Raw genomic sequence first — 22,738 nt, forward strand, 5'->3', positions numbered from 1 at the left:
TTCATTAGGAAAATAAGTGTTGAAGTGATTGCAATGTGTACCTTGGCCACTAGATGTCACCAGACTCTCTTTACTGCTTCTTTAACCCCCTGTCTCATATCGTCAGTCTTATTACAAGTAAAAAACAAAAAAAAAACAGTTTTTCTTTATTTTCACACTTAACATTTTCACATTGTATATATATTTTTTTAAATCATTTCTTTACTAAGTAAATAAAAAATGATGTCTTTAATATCCTTTAATAATGAAAACATATATATTGCTCTACATAAAAAAGTGGGTTTGTGCTTGAATTTTTTTACTTTGTGCCATGACCTTTCTTTATGATCTTTTAGCATACTTAATGATGTCTGATGGTTTCCATTTATGTGGCTTCTTGATTCTACGTGTCTAGCAGTAATCAGGTCTTTATGTAATTGGTGATCCTGCACTTAGCTTTGAAAAATTAGCATAATCACAGACAACGTGCATGTAAATTTAAAATGAAATGATTATTAGCTTCAGTCTCTTTACACCATGAGCATGCTCTTCAACATATCGGTGATAAGCGCATGTAAACACCATGACTATCCCTTCCACATTTCAGAAAATGAAGAGAGGGTCTCTGACCTCAGAGCCCATGCAGGTACAGGGGAGGTAGATGGGCTGAAGGTAACAAAGCGGCCAATGATAGCTCATGAACTTAAGAGTACAGTTAGAGATTTTGCAGCTTAAATGGTACACCAAAATCAGTAGTATTTGCCTGCTATATTCTGCAGATTGTGAGAAAGGTCCTGTATTAAGTAAGGTCAGGATGAGCTGTACCTACCTGAACAAATTTGCTGGCGTCATCTAAATTAATTTATGTTTGGGCAAGGAAAGATAACTTTTTTCACATGTTGTTTGAATTGCTTTTGTTGCCTAAAAATTTAATCCTCATTTGAAAACTGCTTTTAGTGCTTCCTTTGATAACATTTGTTTGATGATTTGAAACATTCACTCTTGCAAAAAAGCAAAGTAAGGGGGTAAATTCTTTTTCCACAGAACTGCAGACTTTACATTTTAACAGGCACATCCCTTCATTAACGTCAATGGATATGACAGGTATTTCCATAAATGTATCACAAAATGTGCTCGTTTATGCCCTAGTAAAACCATATCAGCTGCTGGGAAAATAAATAGGGTACCTGCCAAAACAGTCAAGATGTGAATGAGTTCAGGATGGATTGTTTTGGACAAAACTCCAACACCCAACATGGGATGGCATTGCAAAAATAAAGAAAGAAAAGGACAATATGTCCAGTTAAATAGGTCAACACAAAAACAAGGATATTGGTGTCTGATAAGGCTGTTGCCCCAGAGCAAACCTCTGTGTCAACATTAGCACGAGACCCAGTTTACCAGGAGACAGGACTTTGGCACTTTTACTTGTGAGGGCAGCACTCCAGCGGAGGGATGCAGCCAGAAGCAGTTAATCTTAATATGAGCTGTTATCACAGGCTCTTCCTGATAACATTTGCTCCAGTGCAACGGGTGTACTCATATAGTTAAATAAAAAGCCACGAATCACAACATCAGCATAAAAAAGAACCTCTGCTACGATAAACCGGCTCCTCTCTCCAGTCCGATAGGATGTGTGACCTGTTAGAGCAGTTATTGATCTTTTTTTTATTTTAAGTTTAACAAGGAGGCCATGACCTCGACTACAAACTGAGTGTTGAATTTAAATGGCCCGAATTTGCCAGCATGTGCTGAACAACATTTAGATTTAGAGAAGAACCCCTTTCTTTGCAACCCCAACTAGAGGTCTTTTATCTGCTAGCACATTATATCATGCTCAGATCTATTTACTTCTATTCAAACAAAGTCCAGTGCACTCCATTATCTTCTGAAGTTACCTTATCACAAAACAGAGTCAGAGGGATGTTCATTTTCCAGCAGAAGAGCAACCCTAAACATGCAGCCAGAGCAACAATAGACCTGCAACCAACTGAGATTCACTGTTGATAGACACTTTCCATCCAATTTGACTAAATTTGAACTATTTCAGTGTCTTGATATTTAAAGTTACTGGGGACATATTGGGAAACATTTGCAGCTGTGAGTTCAGCAAACAGCATAAAGAATACTACACTTTCGACATTTTTATCTCATAATAAATACGTGGAAGTTTGAGGTTGCAATGTGACAACAGGTGAAAAAGTTTAAAGGCTAGACATACTTTTGTGTGGCAGTGCGCTCTAAATTAAAAAATGTACAAGTAACTGAAAAACAGCTAATAAATAAAACCTCTGTAATATGTGGGTTCAAAATGTGTCATGAAAAAAAAAAGGAAAACTTATCCAGGCTTTTTAATCTCTGCCAAATCAAAACTCTTGTACAGTAAATAGCTTTTGTATCTGTGATATGCTTACACCATTAAAAGTGAATAATAGGTGACATTTTTGGAGTTTGGCTGTGACCCGATGGCAAATACAAGCATTTGAAATGCTGAGTATGTCATCAGTCACAAACTGCAGAGTTAAACCCTCTTTTTTTAAATCACCAAAGAACAGAAACTTTTCTCAGTAATTGTCAGAGAAAGAACCGCGTACAAAGAATCAATAAAATTCAAGGTCATCAAATATCAAGTTTGAAGTCTATTTGAAGTAACCAGAGAGAATTTAACTGCGACGCTTGATTTTGCAAAGATTTTTAGAATTCATGGGTAAATAAGAAGTAAATGAGGTTGAGGAAGCTGCTGTAGCAAATGGTGACGCAAGATTTGAAAGAAGTGAACATTAACATTGAGAGGCCCTGTTGTGCCAGGTGACGGCAACAATGTCAACAAGTAGATAGGACATCTAAGGAAGCAGAAAAACAAACCAAGTGAGTAGTGAATGCCTGGAAGTAATGTGGACAAATCCATGAAAGAAGCTGAATATTAGCCTGCTGCAGATGCTAAATTTTGACAACCACTTTTTGTCGAAGCAACACACGCTGGAGCAGCTAAGATCTACGGTGCTCTCAAAAACCATTAACCAACGAGTGATTAACCAACCAAAACACTCAGGCCTCACTCAGTAGATAGTTGTCAATCTATTGGTTACATGGAGACCTCTTGGATGAGTCATAGATGAGCTTTTGGAGTAATTTTGGTATGCAGACCACTTCTGAAAATGTTTGCCGCCGATCCATATTTTCTCTATTTGTGGATAATGACTCTCACTGTGGTGCCCTGGAGTCTCAAAGTTTTAGAAATGTTTTTTGTAACCATTTCCAAGCTGATAAATGTCAGTATCAATGACTATGACATAGTGTTTCTTTGAGCCTGCTATGTTGTCAATGATTTCTTGATTTCCCTCGAATGGGTGTCATGCATGAAAGTCTCTTCAGTCTTCCACAGATTGTTGTTAAACACAATTCATTCATGATTTAAGTTGGGAATAAATGACCATTGAAAAATGATTTTCACTTTACTCCATTTAGCTGCTATTCAGCTTTGTTTGATGAATTGGAATATTTAAATTTGACAAACAAAAGAAAACCAGAATGAGGGGATCACATTTTCACAGCCCTATTGCCAGTGAAGAAGAGGATATTTTTATATACATCTGACACCAATAAAAAAAAGTTGTGTTATTTTCTAACCATGTTGGAGCTTGACTTTAAATGGATGATTCACACATTTCTATTCAACAAGCTTTGCTTGCACAGTGACAAAAGATCAGGGTTGTGTGTTTAATCTTGAAAAAACCCATTAACAGACTTGATGAGAGGATAAAAGGAAACATGTGTTATGTCACATTTATAAATTTTGGCTTCTATAGTCTGGTTTTAGAGTTGCAGTAAACTGTAAGATAACTTGTTGCTTTTGGGCTTATCTTTGAGTTCAAGGATCAAGCACAAATCCCACGCTTCAGATAACAGTAGATATATAACGAATTTAAACAGGATTTCCACTTATGTCTTGTTCCCTTGTAAAACATAACTTTACCTTTTAAAGTTATGATCTGTGGGTCTGTAAAAATGCTCCTCTCGAGGAGTCACTGGCTGCAATTGCCTCACTTTGTAGCTCTGTGTTTGTGGAGAGATATTATGCCTTATGACAGAGTTTCCTGAGGTGTAAATGAAATGCTTGAGACTTGCTTTGATCAATATATGACAGAGACAGAAAACAGTCTCTTGTTTGAAAAAAAATAAATGTGTCTCGCTCAATAAGTCAGTCTTTCAATCCAAGAAACAAGTCTGCTCGCCCCCGTCGCCTTCTTCAACAGAGTCAGACTCTTGTGATATAAGAAGGACTAATAACTTTAGAGGAGAATGTTCAGTAAATACGTTCACACCAACAAATATCCCAGCTAGTTTAACTGGTCGCTGTATTTGTAAAAGTATACTTATCTGTTTTTACAAATAGACGGCTTTTTCTATTTGGTCTAGTTTGTTAAAACACTGCACTTCAATTACAAACCACAAACATGATGCTTGCTGGAGAAACTTTAGTTGCCATCAACTCATTATGTTTTCACTATGATGTGGAGCAAAATAAACAGGAATTTTCATATCTACAGGTAAACTTGAGGTACTTGAATTGCTAGCAAGGCTGGAGTCTTACTGATTTCTCGTGATTTGTTTAAGCCAAATGCTGGGTTCTTGCAGTTGCGACAAAGGTTGCATAACTTTAACCAATAATTGAGTCAAAAATTGTGACTTGGTTTGTTTTATCCTTAAGAGGGGTTTCATGATTATTCTCAGCCAGCCATTTTTAACTAAACAGTGATGAGATCAGACTTCACTTGGACGTTGGGATCACCATTGCCAGGAGGCACCCTGGAAGAAATAAGTGGGTATAGAAAATATTTTAACCCAAAGACTTCCTGTATGGGAATCCAGGTTACCGGTTGATTTTTTATTTTATTTTATTTTATTTTATTTTTTATTTTAAGAAGAGCAAAAAATTTACGATAAGATTGTATTTGTGTTGGCTCATCATTACAAAGAAGACAGAGGTTTCTGGTTGCACGGTGACAAAATGTGAGCAGGTTCTTGGGTTCTGAGTACTTTAGCAATGGGAAAGCGTTTTCTGAACTGGTCTTATGTAACACAGTGACATGTAAAGTGGACCTAATGGAACAGCCCAGCTCAACTCAAGCTAAATGATCCCACAAATCTTCATCTGCAGTTGATTCGCTGGTGTTCATGCTTTAAAATTTTTTTTTACATTTGTTTATTGTTATTATTACTACTATTTTGATCTGAGAAGCTTTGTTGCTTTCTGCCTCGCTATAACATCACAGAAACATTGCCTGCTCACCTCTAGGATCAGATAAATAATTTGCATATTCTACCGCGTCTGGTTAGATATTCAACCTTGAACATAGAAAGCTGCCAAAATGTTGACACATCTTGTGTAAGACATTAAGACTGTATTCAAAGTTTTCTCCAGAGTTTTATGTTATAATTTATGGATGATTTCTCTGTACATTTTTTTTTTCTGTTTCAGTCCCTTGTTCTTTGAATAATGTGAGATTAAGGAAAAGAACAAAATAAAAGACGAAAGCGGGACATTTAATATCTCCTGTTTCTCTCTCTTCTGCTTGTGTTTCTTTTCTTATGGATATATTCATTAAAGAATATCTCAGGTATGTGAAATGGAAAAGAGGGGGCTCTTACAACCAATTTTTTATTTGTAAAACAGAAACAAAAGTAAAGATATTTCTGTGTTCATTTTTATAAAAGAAAAATGTTTCTCCCCAAATTTGTATCAAATCTACATATTTTTTCACTGAGCCATAGTATTTATACTGAGATTGATTAAATCAATCTCAGTATAAATACTGAGATTGCATACTGTCACATTATTAAAGGGGCTGAACATAAATACCAGCTGCATTATTCAGATTTTTATTTATTTGATAAACCGTGAAGAAAAAATTCCCATCCGCAGTTATGCAACATTTGTGTTGCTTTTTTCACAACCCATCACAAAAAGACATATTAAAGTTTTCCAAAATGGAACAGGGTAAAAAGTTATTTTTACAAAGCACCGCATGATACGGTTTTACCTTGATTCCAGTTTTAAATACATCGATATACAAGAAATATGCTTAAGAAGGAATAATCTAGCAGCTCAAGTCGGTCTCTGAGTCAGACAGCTGAAAAAACTAAGATTTTCTTGTTTAGCCCCGGTGCACCTGCAGCTTCATTCGCTCCGACGTCTCATGCTGACTATTACATAAGAGAAAACATTCCTCAAAACTAATCAGCAGGAATCTAACAAAGCTAAAGTAGCTAATATTTCAGTTACAATCGGATCAAACCTTGAAAATACAATTATTGGATTTTTTATATGTTATTTTCAGTCGTTTTCTCCTATATTATTTAGTTTGCAAAGCAAAGCGCAGTAACTTATTTACAGTGTTATAACACAAGGTGCTAGAGAGAAGGAGAAAAGGTTCACAGTGTTAAAGGGCATTTCAATTGTTGAATATTGATCAATGTCTTTTGCAACTTACGCCAATGACTCACTCATTGTTCACTCACTTATTACCTCTTTTCTTGTTGTTTATCTTTAATCCTGCTAACTTCTTGGTGCTGTAATCAGAAACATCAGCAAAAAATAGTAAAGAAAAACATTTCTTGCTTGATCTCGTGTATGCACGTGTGCCTCTCTCTCGTTTTCTCTCTTTCACACACACACACACACACACCCGCGCACACACCCCGTCATTCATATTAAGTAACCACTAAAGCGCACTGAGTGTCTCAGTGCAAAGAGGGACAAGAGCTGAGGTTCGACTGATGCTGGAGTTCTTTCAAATCTTTCAACAAGACCTGTGAAGAAAGGACTCTGTTCTTTTACCTCTGTGCTCAAACAAAAAGCTGCTAATTCCTAAGGTTGAGAAGAAGTAGAGGAATTTCAGAGCCGCTTATGGATTTAAATATGGTGCAGTGACAAAGCTAGTTTTTTCTCTGTGGTGCCCTTTTTTCCCCACATTTTCAGGACTTATATGGGGATTTTAGGTTAAACTTAGTTAGTTTTCGTGCATTAAGCATTTTTTTTTTATTATTGCTTTAGGAATTTTTCTTTACAAAGCAAAGCGTGATCAATCAGGTAAGTTTGTTACATTTCTTATCAACAGCAACACTTTGATGCCACAGATGGTTACAGAGTACTTGCTTTTTTTTTTTTTTTACTCATCTAATGTAAGTTTGTTAATGCAGCAGAACCTGAATTTTAATATCAATATTGTGGTTGTGCAGAAGGATGGCCTTTGCAGACCTCCTCGAACAGGTTGGCAGCACGGGTCGCTTCCAGATCCTCCATGTGATGCTCCTCTGCACACCCGTCCTGATGATGGCCAGTCACAACCTGCTGCAGAACTTTGTGGCCATGGTGCCGCCTCATCACTGCAGCACACATTCCAACATGTCTTGGACCCAGCTGAGCCCGGAGGAGATTCTGCAGATCACAGTACCACTGAATGAAGCAGGGAAACCACAGAGTTGCCAGCGATACGCTGCTCCACAGTGGCACCTCCTGGCTAAGAATGGTAGTTCCTCTACAGAGAGGGATTATGGTGTCGTCTTGGAGGGATGTGTTGATGGATGGTCCTACAACATGACGGATATGACGTCCACTATCATATCTGATGTAGGGCTGCGTTCTTCAGACTTTATTGCTATCATGGGGGTTTTAATCAAGCCAGAGATGATTGTAGGAGACACTTACATGTTTGTTTTTTGATGTATATGTTCTTTTCTTCAGTGGCATTTGGTGTGTGACCTGCGCTCCTTAAAGCAAATGGGCCAAACCATTTATATGGGCGGTGTGCTTGTGGGGGCTCTTGTCTTCGGAGGCCTTTCAGACAGGTATCCTCCAAATTTTTTATCCGTAGTTCCAACTCCATCTGATGCTAACTGCAAACATGTTCAAAATCAGTAAAATAGTCTTTTCCTTTAATGTGCCTTTAAAAAAGAAACATTTTCCAAACATCGCTCTTCTCTCCTAGATATGGCCGCCGCATCCTCCTGCTGATCTCTAACCTGCTCATGGCGGTTTCAGGAACGTGTGCTGCTTTCTCCCCTTCCTTTTCCCTCTTCTGTCTGTTCCGGTTTGGCTGTGGCATGGCTCTGTCCGGCCTGGGACTCAACACCTTCTCACTCAGTAATTAAGCATTCCGTCAAAAACATAAAAACAACAAGAATTTGTTTGCTAAAGGGATAAAATGTAGCCTAAACTATAACTCATCAGACAAACTGTGGAAGGCAATAACAATAATAACCAAGATGTTATTTTTTTATTATCATTATTGATGTTGATTTTATTTTTGAATGGCTATCTTTAACTAACATAAATTGAAATAAAACTGCAGCATATCTGTCTGTCTCTTCACCCGCCTCTTTCTATATTCTCTATTATAATCTATGACTTTTTATGGACGTTTGTCTGGAACTAAAATGTTTTTCTTTGATTCTTTCACGTGAAGTTGTGGAGTGGATCCCGACTCGTGTGCGGACATTCACAGGGACGGCAACCGGCTACTGCTACACTGTGGGGCAGATGCTTCTGCCAGCCGCTGCCTACTTCATCACGGACTGGAGGTGGTTGACCCTGACTGTGTCGTTGCCCTTCTATGTGTTCTTCCTTATTGCATGGTAAGATGGTGAATACAAAGATGCGAGTGGATGGACTGGTCAAATGTTGGGAGGGTCTGTAAATGGCAAAAACCATCTAAGAAAATAAACACATGTATATTCTCAGGTGGTTTCATGAATCGTCAAGATGGCTGGCGATAAACAATAAAACTGAACAGGCTGTCAAGATGCTTAAAAGTGTGGCCAGGTTTAATGGCCGCCATGAAGAAGGGGAAAAGATTAATGTAAAAGTATGGCAATGTCATTTTCATAGAATTGTGTTTTTATTCATAAAAGGGACGTGCACTGAAAGTATGTCTTCTTTATGCGTAGATGCTGCAAGAATCTATGAAAAAAGAACTGTCCTGCTCCCAGGGGACCCACTCTGCCCTTGATCTGTTCCGCACGCCCAAAATGCGCATCATGACTTTCTGCCTCAGTGCCACCTGGTAGACATTCTGATTTTTCTATGAAAAGACACAAACAAAACCCATCTTTAAATAATCTGCAGTAAAGGACACTCTCTCTCTCAGGTTATCAACCAGCTTTGCATACTACGGCCTTGCTATGGATCTCCAGAAATTTGGGGTGAACATCTACTTGATACAAGTGATCTTTGGAGCGGTCGACATCCCTGCTAAAGTTGTCATTACCGTGTGTATGAGTTTCATTGGACGCCGGCCGTCACAATGCGGCGCTCTCATCTTGGCTGGAGTCACAATTCTGATCAACATACTGGTACCTTATGGTAAATATGGAACGTATATCTTACCCTGGTATTATATTATTGGACTTTTTTTTAGATTTTACGTTACAACCAGAAAAGTGTTTCTAGAGACAATAATTGAGAGACCAACACAAAACAGTGCATCATTTTGAATTGGATGAAAAAACAATGTACCACCTTTTTTTTTTTGCCCCAAGTGAAAACCTAAAAATTGTTGCATGCGTATATTTTTACTCAAACTGTGACAGCAACTGACTGGCTTTAGAAGTGGTTTAATTAGTGGATAGAGTATCTGCGTGTCATTAAATCTCAATGTAAATCCAGTTGCTCGGTTAAGATCTCCCAAGCTTTTTGGAGAACATCAATGAAAACCATGCAGTAAATGATTAGAAATCTCATATTGCGCTTGAGCCCGAATATACCAGTTCTACTGTAAAACATGGCGGTGGCAGTATCATGGTGTGAGAAGGCATAAAAGAAACTAAAACTCCCGAAAATAATTTTATTGTAATTGATTTTCCTTGTTTTTGCATGCTTCGTAATAAACTAAACATACAGTTATCTACTGAAATGGGAAAAGTTATTATACATTTAGTAATGTGTCTTTTTTTCTTTAGACAAACAGACTGTGCGAACCTGTCTGGCAGTGGTGGGCAAAGGCTGTCTGGCTGCATCCTTCAGCTGCTGCTACCTGTACTCTGGAGAACTTTACCCAACTATCATCCGGTATGTTTTAAAAACAGAAATTGAATTTATTGAATCTGATTCCTCCTGACGAAAATCAGTGTTCCTCCATTTTATGACGTGAGTGTAATTCTGGACTGGACAGGTGTTTCTGACAAAAATAGAACTTGTGACTTTGTTCATCTCACAAACGTCTTGACAAAAAAACCCCGTCAAAATTAAAACATGATTAAATTAAAGCATGATTAAAGACACAAAAGTGATAATTGATACAAATAATAATAAAAAACGTATATGTTTGTATACTTAATTTCAGGAGAAAGAAAGTAATGAAAATATAAAAACAAATTAAGCTTAAAGTTGATAAGGTTTGTGATGTAGTAGTGAAAATACACTGAATTATGTTTGCTTCTCTGTTTATTTACGGGCACATGTGTTCAGTGATACAGGTCAGAGGGTGGAGGTTTGCAGATTAACAGTGTCACACAGAGTTCAATTCAGTCCAAACTTGGACTAAACAGTGAGGGATTGAGTTAAATAAGTGACCATTTTCTCACATGTGACCAAAAGTATCCGTGCGCCGCAAATCTTTTAGATTCCATTGTGTTACAACAAGTTTCAATGTATTTTACTCTGATTTTATGTGTCAGAAAACAGAATGAAAGAGGAAGGAAAGTGGTGCATGGTGTTAAAAGAGCGTCATAAATCCAAAGACGTATTGTGGCTCTACAAATCCTTGCAGTGCCACATTTTGTGGTATTTACAGCTGCAACTATTTTGGGGTCTGTCTCTATCAGCTGTGCACAACTACAGACTGAAACTGTTAATGATTCTTTCTTGCAAAGCAGCTGAAGCTCAGCAAGATTCGATGAAAGGCATCTAACAAGTGCAAACGGGTAAATTCAAATGCAAGCCAGACTTGTTAGTTTTTATTAGAACAAACAATTGGGCCTGTTATGAAACAGTATGAATGCAGTGATTCATAAGACTATTTTTATTCATCTCAATGAGATGTTCCAAACGAGCAAACAATCAAGGAAAACAAAAACAGCTTTGTGAACATTACCTGAGAAACATTTACAGACATATAAGAGCTAAATATACTACCAGGAATTTGGACCAAAAAAAACCAAAAACAACAACAAAAACAAAACAGCATTCAAGGAGTTTGAAAAGGTTTTGACAAAAAAAGAAGAATGATCTAAGAGTTTCAAGTTGACCTTGGGAAGTCTCCAGGTGACCTTTGGCCAGGATAAATACTCTTGAGTTTCAAACAAGTTCTGCAAACAGATGTTTGTGATGAGTGCCAATGACTGCAGGCTAATATATCCTCTTGTATGCGCTTATTGTGGACTGCCAATGTGTCAGATGAGATTTACACAGCATTTGTTTTTTTTTCTGGAATATAAAGTTTGTAACATCACATGGTTTTTGTTCACTCATTTGTTACAAAATCTTCTTTTTTTCACAAAAGATTTCCATTCATATTTAAAAGGAGCTAAAGCAAATCCAGGTTTGTTGAAGGATTTGACTCTGAGTTATTTGGTTAAATGCACACAGTGTTTGTACAGTGTCTTTCAAAATTATTAATACTCCTTGGATAAATTACTGTCATGTTCTAGCCACAAAGCTGGATGTATTTCATTGAGATTTTATGGGACAGACAAAGAGAAAGTAAGGCATAATTGTGAAGTGGAAAAATATGTGTGCTTTGATTTTTTTTTTCAAAGATCTGTTGTGGGTATTTGTATTCAGGTCATTCATTGATCCAAATCTTTTGATTGCAGCTGTGACTGTTTGCTTAGCGTTGTCCTGCCAGAAGGTGAACCTCTGTCCCCCGTTTGTTTAACCCTCAATTTTTTTTACTTTCAGTATTCCAATATATTTACTTCAATCCAGCAGGAGATGGTGTGTCAACGGGCATGTGTGGTGTTAGTTTTCCTCCACATAACATTTTGTATTATTTAGTTTTTTTAGTACGTTTTTTGGGGGTGGTCTTTTCAATCGTGGCGTTCATAGTGCCATTGTTCCAAGATTAGCTCTGAATCAACTAGTTCTCCCTCATGAGCTGTAGATGTTACAGTGAACCCCTTAGCTGCTTAATACTGTCAATTCCTGGCATCTAAAGTGCCAGGGACTCTATCTTGAGCTAAATGTCATAGATTTCCCCCTTCTGATTTTGTTACATTTTTAAAATCGTCCTCTCTGCCAAATTTTTATAGTGGAATTGTGTGAACACTGCAAAAATACAAAATTGATTCAATATTCAAATTTAGTTTAATCATATTAAACTCATTCATTCATTCACTTCTGGAGCCCCTGCTATCTTCCTTTAAGAATGTCCTCTGACAAAAATGTCAATTAAAGGCTGTAAAATAATTTTATTTCTAACTGCAGAGCAACTAGACCACTGATTCTGCTTTTATTGTATCATTTTGACTTTTTCCACATTCAGTCAAAGTGGCATGGGTTGGGTGTCCATGATGGCTCGCGTGGGAGCTATGGTGGCCCCAATGGTTCAGCTCACTGGGGACTACATACCTTGGCTGCCAGGTTTAATCTACGGAGGAGCTCCAATTCTCTCAGGGTTTGCTGCAGTTTTTCTTCCAGAGACACTGGGCACACATCTCCCTGACACAATACAGGATGTGGAGGACAGGTATGATCAACATGCAAAGTTGAAAATTAAAACAGCAAATGGCTCAGTCTTGCAAAAACCCTTTGAAATGCAGAGAAAGGATAGTTTATTCAGTTTTTCCTTCTCTGTTCTGATCTCAGGGGTTCTGGAAAAAGCTCCAAGTGTCCGACGCCAACAAAGGAAACGATGATCTTGCAGGACACTAAAGTGGATTTCCTCAAACAGGCTGCCTGAAATCCCTGCATATAAACCTGGTGAATGTGCAGACACATAAATAAAAATGGCGTTTGTACGGTTTGTTTTCTTCATAGCTGCATATTTGATTTTCACAGTTTATTTTGTGTTGTTTTATCCCGAAAAATGGAGAGAGAGTGTTATTTAAAAAAGGTCAGTAAAATAATCTGAATGCATCAAGAAATTGGATCTGCAGTATGTTTGTTGGTGAAACAGTAGCTTTGAGAAATTCAGGACTTCTTTGCAACAATCATGTCTATAACCCAAATCTCTGAGTAGAACGAATACAAGGCTGACTATATGTTTATTGGTGCTTTTGTAAATTTGTTTTGCTTTGTATGTACCACTTTGTATTTTTCAATAAAAGTGAACACATACTCCACTTCTGAGTTTGGCTTTATTGTTTTTAACTCAGATATTACTAGAATGGGAGCTGTCAAAGTTTAAATTAGTCGTATTTAACCTAACTGGAACAACCATGGAAATGATGAAAAGCAGAAGAAACCAAAGAATGCAAAAGTAAATAACATCATCTTTGCTAATTCAACTTTCAGCTGATGAACCTTGAAAGCATACCATCACTGCTTCTGAATACTATTTATGTTCGCAAGGCATTTTCCTAAGGCTAATAATTTAATTTTAAAAAATCATAATCTTGAAACAGAGCGCTCTTTACACATAAAAATGTCCACGTTTTGTCACATTACAGCTACATGAAATGTATTTTAATGGAATTTTATGTGAAGAAAATAAGTTAAATGGAAGGTAAATGATACAGATTATAAGAACGCAACCACCCAGATTACATACCGAGTAGAAACTCCTTTTGCTGCAATTACCTGAATAATTACCACTGCAAGTCCTTCAAAACTCTTCCTGTGTTGGTCTGTCACAGTCCCAATTAATTTATTGAGCACTTAGTGGATTCAAGGGATGAAAAGCTCAAGGAGTATCAATGGACTCCTTGTTTACCCTTCAGTAATTTTTATTCGAGAGACAGTCAATTTAAATGGTTTTTCTATGTGGGATCATATTCTCTTTTTTATCTCTTGGCAATGATAGCATATCTTTCTGGTGTGTTTTTTTTGTGTGTTATTTTTCATCCCATGTTGAGAAAATGACTGCATGCAAGTTATTATTGCAATAGTACACGTTTGTATCATTTCATATCAATTAAGTTCTGGAAATACAAAATGTGTCATTCATGCCCTAAATTTCCAAATATCGTTTTATGTTGACCCATTACATCCTAAATAGGGCCAACACATTTATCAATATGTAAAAGAAATCAAATGAAAATAAATAAGCAAAAATCCAGAAATTTAAAAAGAATATACTAATAATTGCATTGCATAATGTAGAATCATTTGTTTATATACTATAATACTAAAGGACCAAAAACCCAAATGTCTCTGCCTACAGAAGGCCAGTTGTTCTCTTGAGCCTGATGTTTGCTTTGTCTCCATCTAGTGGACCTTTAGTAGTATTGCATAATGGATAAAAAAAAAACAATCCATTATGTGCTAAAAACAGCTAAAGGCGTAAGTGACATCAATATTGGTAAATTAGAGAGTACAATGCTAAAGACAGCAATTTATGTCTGATTATTTATTAAAGAGCCCGAAGACACATTCTTCACCTCTTAAAAATCAATATATGGTATTTGGCTCTTTTTTTTTGTGCATCTGAGACTGTAACCCTTTTACTATAATTTATAAAGCCCCAACCGCCACATTAAACAGATTTCCTTTCACCTTGAGATTTTATGTGCGCACTCCTGAGAGGCGCAACAACATGGAAAAAGAGAGTTCAGCCTCCGGGCTGAGATCCAAAAGAAAGAAAAATGCTCTTCAGAAATAAACGCAACATAAAATGATATGAATAAAGATTTATTTTTCATATGAACAGGTGGATTCATTTTTCACTTTATTTTACAATCTATGACAGTCTCGCATTTTTAACTTACTTTTTTCTAGCATATTTTAGGAATGACATGAGGGAGGGGTAAGGATTCCTTTTTATTGCTGAATGTTAAATGAAATGCACATTCACTGACTCGAAAATAATTGTCTGCTGCTTTATTTTTCTTCCTTATTTATTTATTTTTTTTCAGTATCCATGCACCCATCTAACCTTGATCACAAAGACATGCAGAGGAGAGGTGTTCAAACATTTCAAGCGAGGGGCGGGGTCAGGTGTATGTTTGTGTGTGTGTGTGTGTGTGTGTGTGCGTGTATAGGCGTGGATGGGTGGGAGAACGTAAAATAAAAAAAAAAGAAGAGACTGGCAGGACATGCCTGGTACCGTATCAACTGTGTGAGAGGATTGGTAAAGTGAAGAGGGCGTCACATTTGAACTAGAGGTGTGGAGTCGTCTCTCATCTCAATCAGACATACAAAATTCGACCCCGGTGAGAAACCTGATGAAATATCTGGAAGATGTGATGGAGGTGTGACCAGAAATCGCCGTCTGTCACAATACCTCTGTGCATTTTCCAAATTGCAGACACATTTTTCTGACAGTTGTGGGTCAATATTCATGGGACAATTGAGTATTCAGTTTCTCTTAAAAAGAAAAAAAGGACCAGCTGTGACATGTGATCATTGGCTTAATTTCTTACCATGTCCCTTTAAAGTAGAGATGCACCCATAAGAGATTTGTGACCAATTTCTGATTAGATTTTTTTTTCTGTTATCTGTCTTCAGCATGGCGTTGACATCCTATTGAGAGCACAGGCTTTAAAATGGGTTCACTCTTTTAATCCAAAACAAAATCAGATGGCATGCCCTTTTAACACTAGCATTACCAGAGAAGGGTCATTTAAAGCTGAACTTAGCATCTTATGTTAGGAGTTAGCGTGATTAGTCCTCTTAGCATTAGTAGATGTGAACACCAGTCTCTGTGTGTATTCCCAAGACAATGTAAACCATTACCTTAAGATTCTGAATATTTTCTGTAATGTGTTTGGCAGTCCTGGTATCTACAGGAATCAACTCCAAATCATTTTGCTTCTTTGCTAATGCAGCAAAACATTGTTTTGTCAGCTCCTCACTAAGCAATGTAGCTATTGGCTTAACAATCTAATTTATGCAATTGGAGAAGTGTGTATATTTGTAACAGCCATTCTAAAAGGCAAGGGGCATTTTGGGAAAGCAAAAAGTGGGTAAAACTCTGTTTTGTAATCCAAATAAACTTTCTTCACAAGTCACAATTTTAGATCTTTATCTGGACGTGACAAAAATGAGCTAAAATACATTGTCAAATTTTCTTTATATTTGTTTAGATTTTTTAAAATCCATGTAGAAGTTAAAAAAATGACATTACAGCCATTACTGTCTGGAGATAAATGGGATGAAGTTCTCTTATTCTTGTCTACAGCTGGGACACACTGCTGAGAGAGGACTGGGTGGCCTTTGAATGTTTTGGAGCCAGGGCATATAAAGCACAGAAAACCTATAGAAGCTTTCATGTTCGAGTCTGAAAAGATGTCAAATAACACACCAAAATTCCCAAGATTTGTCTTTAAATAATAAATATTCTAATAGTCACCAATTGATGTCCTCTGCCTGACGGCTCTTTCCTATAACTAATGAAAGGGGGAAAACACTATGTAAAGTGCAAAAGTACAAGTTGGTGATGAGGGAGCAAAATCCCCAGCATCTGGATAATACTTGCTCTAATTTTGCAGCATGAAAAAACAAATCAACAATGAAAAATAGTTTCAGTTTATATCATTTCTTACATCTACATACGTCCTTAGACTTCCTTTTCAAACTCCTCACTGACAATGAAAATAGGTAGAACTATTTTATTCTCTCCATGTGTTTGATGAATGGATCAAATAGTGAAGGGGATTGGGGCGGTTGAGGTCAAGTTCTCCCCGTTATGTCCTCTCACTCATCGAGCAAGTCAGTCATAGCATCAGCTGACTTGTAAAAGCTGGTCGCTGGTTACAGATGGTCTATGTGCCGAGGTAAGTAGCATATTTAAGGCGAAACCTTCACCACGCACATCATGCTATAGACCAACAAGACAGATCACTGGATTTTCTGCAAGTGCTGTTTAGCCTGAAAAAAGAATAAAACTGAAAAGAGCTGAAATGTTTAAAAGAATAGACTAATACTCTATTGACCCCACTCATCTCCATGTGTCGCCTCCTTTGGGTTTGCAAAGTCAGTTTGAGTATTTGATTGAACAGTCTCCAGACAAGTTGAGTTTGATTCTTGGCACATCTCTACTTTAAACGAGGGTGATATTACTTACTCTATGAGCACCTTGGTAAAACGATCATTTACAGATTAAATTCAAAATGATAAAACGCGTCAAACAGACAAAGCAGTACACAGCACTACTAGACGAGACAATATTTGGAAGTGTATGTGTGATGTGGAGTGGTCTAATTAAATCCTGTGCCACAGACACAGTTGTTCTGTGAGCAAGTGAAGGATGGATCAAAGCAGTGGATAGATGTCTGCATAATGGCTTTAAAAAATAACTCAGGTAGGTACCCATTGTTTTCATTCTGCTCCACAGGCATTAGAGAGTTTTTTTTTTTTTTTTTTTGCGCACACAACACACTACAGTCACCTCTTAGAAAATGATGTAGTCAAACAGCAAAATGTAAAGTTTGCATATTTTTGCATTGTATGATCCTCCGTAGTTTTCACAGCTAATTCCCTACATTGTTTCTACTCTCCTTCAGCAGAGCTGCTTCCACCTTTTCTTTGCGTGGGACTGGTAGACTGGTAGCGTGTTTATCTCCAGGTCCTCAACTTCCGAGAACCGTCGTCTTAGGTAGGCCTTACTCAAGGTGTGAGAGGAGGTGAAAGTGGGTGTGTGGGGTGGAGCGGGCTATGTGGAAATCCTGAGACACTGTGTGGCCTTTAAAACAAGCCACAGAAACAGAATGGATACAGAATGATAATGAGATGTGGGAGGAGGAGTCGTTTTAAGTGAAAACAGATTATATCTTTTGATTTGGTCTCCTACGTCGATATGTCCACTCCTTGCCCATCAGCTAAGCGTTTGTTGGCCTCGTACAAGGATGTTTTAAAAAGGACAGAATAGGGGAAGACTTGGGGCCAGACAGTTGTAAATACATCATTAAGAAATGACCTGCATAATACAACCCGGCCTTACCTGTCCACCTACACAAAGGGAGGGAGAAGGGAAGAGGAGAAGGGGTCAGTGGCAGCTCTCCTGAGATCCACACATTTAATCTCACAACATGATATTCTCCTAACATTCACAAAAGCATGCAAGCAACGTTACACTCACACAGATTCATTTGTACCTGCACTCAACCGAACATCACTATCTTCTTTCTTCGTCTCTCAGGGCACATACGTCAGAAATGTTCTACATTGTATTTGTCAGGCGTTCTGTTATATCCCCGAACCACCAAACCCTACAGGACGAATCATATTAATGTAAACACACACTTTATGTTGAAGTGGTTTATATTGCGTGACATGGAAGGGGTTATGCTCCAGTGGGGACAGACTTCTCAAAGAATGCCTTTTTTTTTGGAAAGAAAGTGAGACAGGAAAAAAAAAATAAATCAGACAGAACAAAAGAACATAAATGTGTATAAAAAATGAGGCGTCCATATAAGAAAGGCTACAAAAACCTCCACTGGCCCTCTGGCATCGGCAAACAGCAAAAGGCACCACAATATTACTCTATTTTTTTTTTTTTTTTTTAACGTTGTGAAAAAACTGGCACATCTTTTTTATGCTGTAAATCAAAATGTACATATAAATAGAGTTTTCCCTATAAAAAATTCTTTGCTGTTAACTAGTAGACAACTTTTGCTAAAATGAAAATAAATATTTCATTTGTTTAGAATATCTGTCAGTTATATAAAATAAAAATATTTCTTATAGATGCAGGTCTATACTATATTGATTTTTGTTGGTTCATCGTCACTCTTTAATGGGGCGTACTGTCCGGTTTGGAGCGCGACTGTGTGAGTCTTGTATGCATGTTGCCACGCCCGCTGTGCCACCCTGATGAGTGAGAAGTCCGAGTGTCCACCGGCCTGTAGATGGTAGAGGGCTCGGCGTTCATGTTCTGCATACTGAGAAAGGGAGTGCTCTCACCGTCCTCCTCTGACTCGCTTTCTGTTAGGCAGCTTCGAGATCCATAGTCCCGAGATGCCTCGTATCCACGTGGGGCCACGTGGCCGTTCAGTCTGGATCTCTTCCAGCGCCGGCTACCAGTTTCGCTGGACCCACTTGTCTTTGGTTGCTCCCGAGAGGAGAGGTACTCCTGGGTAGTCTCATAGTCTTCTTCCTCGGCCAGCCGGTAGGGGCTGGAGGGCAGGCTGCCCCTGCTGTTCTTTAGGTAGGTGCGGCGCTGCTGCCGGTAGGGCTCCTGGCACTGGGCGTCATGTAGGGGCACCTGGTAGCGGCGCAGCAGCGGCTGGTCATCCTCTGGAGGATAGGGGTTGTGGACAGCAGGAGGAAGCGACATGGCGTGGCTGGCATTGGGGGATGTTATCTGGAAGGTAGGCACCTGGGGGGGCAACGAGTAATGGAAATCCACCGGGGACAGGCGGGCTGGTGTTGTCAGGGCTGACACGTACCTGTTTGAAATACAGAGAAAAATTTACAGGTGATTGGAGCAGGACAAAGAGCAGAGAAGGAGGAGCGTACAGCATTTTGATGACTGAACACAAATCACGCCCTTATTGTCAGGTTGAGCAGAAACTAGAACAGTGTGTGGGAGGTACTTTTCCACAGAGTTTCTGTGTACATCAACAAGTTAGGATGCATGGTGGGCATTGATCTACTTCCTTCTGTGGAATGTCTTTCATAAAGTATCTGTTAAATTACGTTTTACAACTGATTCAAGACAAAACATGTTATTGTTGCCTGATTTATTTTCTCTTTTGCTGCTCAAGCTGGCTCAACCTTTGCTGATGATGAAATAGTCTTCATTGGAAACGATCCTGCTCAGGCTCAAAACAGATCCCCAATGAGTTTGGTTTTCTGGACCGCTGTTGTTTTGCTAACATTTGGATCCAATAATACACATATATTATATTGATCTGCAAGGGATACAAATAAAAATCCATGTCTACAATAATTTTCGTAGTATCCAAAAAACAGAATCTCCAGCATTTATCATCTCCCTTGTTAACAGGGATTGTGACAACATTTGCATCTTCTTTGCATTCAAATGGCTATAGGCAGGAATAAAAAACATGCATGTTCTTAAAGTGGAACAATTTTGGAATCAGTCACAAATTTTTTCTTTAACTTGATAAAAAGATTTAAAGTGTAATGAGGCCGGTGTAATGTAGCCAGCTAACAGTCCGTGGAGAAGAGAAGGACTTGTATCATTCTATGCTCCATACAAACAAAACAAAAACTTCTTCTCATTCTGGCACTTTCTCTAGGATCCCATTAAACAGAGTTTAAGTCACAGTAACATACACACATTATCCTCCTCCTTTCCCGTCAGTCCTAGATGATTTATTTTACTTCGTAGCTCTGATTCCATTTTAATGATTTACATGACTGTTCCACATTGTTTCCATTTATTTGTGTGTTCTTGCACTTTTCCTTTTAACAGCCTCTTGGCCAAGTCAGGCTTTCTGATTAGAACTGATTCTCAAACATTTTACCTGGTAATATAAAGACAAAAGAACAAACATATTGTTTGAAAGTCTTAAGTTTTTTAAACTTTGATATACCTTAAAAGTGCAAGTCCCAAGATATGGAAAGAGTTGAAATAGATACACTGATGTTACTGATAACCAATTTTTCATAAAGTCAGATACTTGGATGAAAACTTACAGCCAAACAGCTGTAAATTTGGATCAGGAAGCAATAATGGACATTTTTTCACTAGAATTTCAAACATTACAATATAGCGAAGAGGGCCATTTTTGTTGCTTGGCTCTTTTGCTATTGATATTGCTGGCAAATTTCAATTCAGCTTACAGTAAAGCCATAAAAAGTGAGTTACTGTACATACGAAACAGATTTTTTCGAATAAAATGTGTACGGCAGACATGAAAGCATAATACTTTAGAAAGTCCATTGTGACTGAGCAGCTGTGCAGAACGTTCATGTTAAGGCGACTAGCCTGATGTTTTAGAAGATAAGGCTGTTAAGGTTACTGTCTGTCATGCCCAGAGCTGCATAAGAAGATTGGTATCTTGTTGCCTACAATATAAAGAAATATGCACAGGATAAATATAGACTACATCAGAGTTGATGAAAGCCTCATTTCCTCCCTTGTCAGGCTTTCCCTTTGTGCTAACTTGCGCTTCAACTATTTTTATGGCAGAATTATCGTCTTTTGTGACTGACACGTGGCTTACTAAAAAATAAGAAAAAACAAAAACAACAACAACAAAAACGAAAGCAGCAAGTGAAAAACAGCCTCAAGAACAACATATGAGAAAAGGAATAATGGTCCTATAGCTGCAAGAGCAGAGTTCCCACTGACATAAGCACTTTTTCTAATTTTGCCTTCCTTTGCATATTTGAACATCATGCCTGCTGTGTGTCAGTTTCCACTGATTGCCCTCGCTGGCCTCCCGAGGTGGACACGGAGCCAGCAGAGAGGGGAAACTTTTCAGCGTGTTTATTACAGACAGAGCCAAATCGGCCGGGCAGGCCTCGCTTCCCACCTGTCGCTGTGCGGAGAGTCTCCCAGCGAGTCGAACGAGTCCCCGTACTGCAGCCCCGGCCGATGGGGATCAGAGTAACCACAGTGAGCAGCTCGCCGCGCCCGCGCTTCCATGCACGCAGGACTGCTGCATTTACTGGTCCCCACGGACGATGACATCATTCCCGGCGAGTCAGAGAGGAAACTTTCAGAACGTTCCAGGCTCCATGTCCGTTCCTCATGTCTGTCAAATAAAATAGGTGTTAACATACCCACACCCAGAAGTGTCCCCAAGAAATATTTCTCTTTCTTTGTAGACGCTGAAGAATGCCTTCGGAGAACAAAAGGAACCGTTTTACTGTTTCCGCAGGCGCAAGCGTTTTGGTATAATTCATGTGTGTTAAAACCACAGATTCTATTTCGTAATCTCCTGCCTTGTAGCTGATCTGACCAGTAGAAACTAATGGTGGTGATATTCCTGTACACTAAACAAGATGGGTTTATTTCAATGCTGCAAAAATTAGTCTATAGTATTTTCTTGAAGTTGAAAAAACTTGTATCTGTTATGAACATTAAAAGCTTAACTCACAATTTTATTTTATTATTATCTAACAAAAATATTTCTAATCAACTGAATTCACCAACCAAGTAAACAATTTTGTTTTATATTATCCTAAATCCCAACAAATTCATCACAGCTTTTAGGTTTCTTTTTGATCGTCACATAAATTTCAGGCATCGATAACCGGAATATACACAAAAGTCATTCTTAAATGGTGAGTTCATGTATTTGGGGCGAAAAAGTTACCATAAATGGAAATCAGTCTTACATTGCTGTGGGTGAATTTTGGCCCACTCAACTAAACAATAGCTTGCTTCGATAAAAAAATGACGATTTTCAAACAAGAATTGCCTGTTTATAGCTTGTTTAACTCAGGGTGGTGACTAGGCTAAAACCAAACCATCACTTAACTTGTTTTCTCCCTGTCCTGTCAGAAATTGAGTTGCTAGCGTGTGTTTTGGATCAATGTCCGGCATAATCCAAGAGCTTATTTTTTCCACCCTTGTTCAAGTTGATTTGGATGGAATTTGTTTCTATAATAAATTAGATAATCATTTCAATACTTGTATGAATACTTGTATACTATGCATTTTGCATGTTGGCAAATACTTTATCATTTTAATTATTCCATGAATGGCATGTTCCTGCATTGTCTATCTGTAGTGAAAACATAGGC

The 22,738-nt window shown here is 38.1% G+C and overlaps 2 protein-coding genes across 9 annotated transcripts in view; one reads left to right on the forward strand and one right to left on the reverse strand.

Moving 5' to 3' along the window:
- Window positions 1–6,703: 6,703 nt before the first annotated feature.
- On the forward strand, window positions 6,704–13,260 carry LOC102230659 (solute carrier family 22 member 6-like). The gene is made up of 11 exons (XM_005805825.3): window positions 6,704–7,072; window positions 7,222–7,612; window positions 7,727–7,830; window positions 7,971–8,125; window positions 8,448–8,616; window positions 8,723–8,846; window positions 8,929–9,044; window positions 9,129–9,343; window positions 9,940–10,048; window positions 12,462–12,665; window positions 12,785–13,260. Exons 2-11 carry the CDS (start codon window positions 7,226–7,228, stop codon window positions 12,876–12,878), a joined length of 1,677 nt encoding a protein of 558 aa, XP_005805882.1. The 5' UTR covers window positions 6,704–7,072; window positions 7,222–7,225; the 3' UTR covers window positions 12,879–13,260.
- Window positions 13,261–17,422: 4,162 nt separating this feature from the next.
- LOC102218549 (pro-neuregulin-2, membrane-bound isoform-like) overlaps window positions 17,423–22,738 on the reverse strand; it is a 124,645-nt gene continuing 119,329 nt past the window's right edge. For all 8 annotated transcript variants that reach the window (XM_023342161.1, XM_014471313.2, XM_023342159.1 and 5 more), the window contains 2 exons: window positions 21,523–21,744; window positions 17,423–19,464 (listed from right to left, as the gene is read on the reverse strand). In XM_023342161.1, the coding sequence (XP_023197929.1) occupies window positions 18,810–19,464; window positions 21,523–21,744 (877 nt within the window). In that variant the 3' untranslated portion in view covers window positions 17,423–18,809. The remainder of the gene's footprint in view (window positions 19,465–21,522; window positions 21,745–22,738) is intronic.

The sequence above is a fragment of the Xiphophorus maculatus genome, chromosome 11 (genome assembly GCF_002775205.1).
Source record: "Xiphophorus maculatus strain JP 163 A chromosome 11, X_maculatus-5.0-male, whole genome shotgun sequence".
In the NCBI taxonomy this organism is placed as follows: domain Eukaryota; kingdom Metazoa; phylum Chordata; class Actinopteri; order Cyprinodontiformes; family Poeciliidae; genus Xiphophorus; species Xiphophorus maculatus.

Bases quoted from the DNA above. Each gene is read 5' to 3' on its own strand.
- LOC102230659 (XM_005805825.3), top strand. From the start codon at position 7,226: ATGGCCTTTGCAGACCTCCTCGAACAGGTTGGCAGCACGGGTCGCTTC. The intron at 7,613-7,726 runs GTAGGGCTGCGT...TCTTTTCTTCAG, and splicing joins CGTCCACTATCATATCTGAT to TGGCATTTGGTGTGTGACCT. The intron at 8,617-8,722 runs GTAAGATGGTGA...GTATATTCTCAG, and splicing joins GTGTTCTTCCTTATTGCATG to GTGGTTTCATGAATCGTCAA.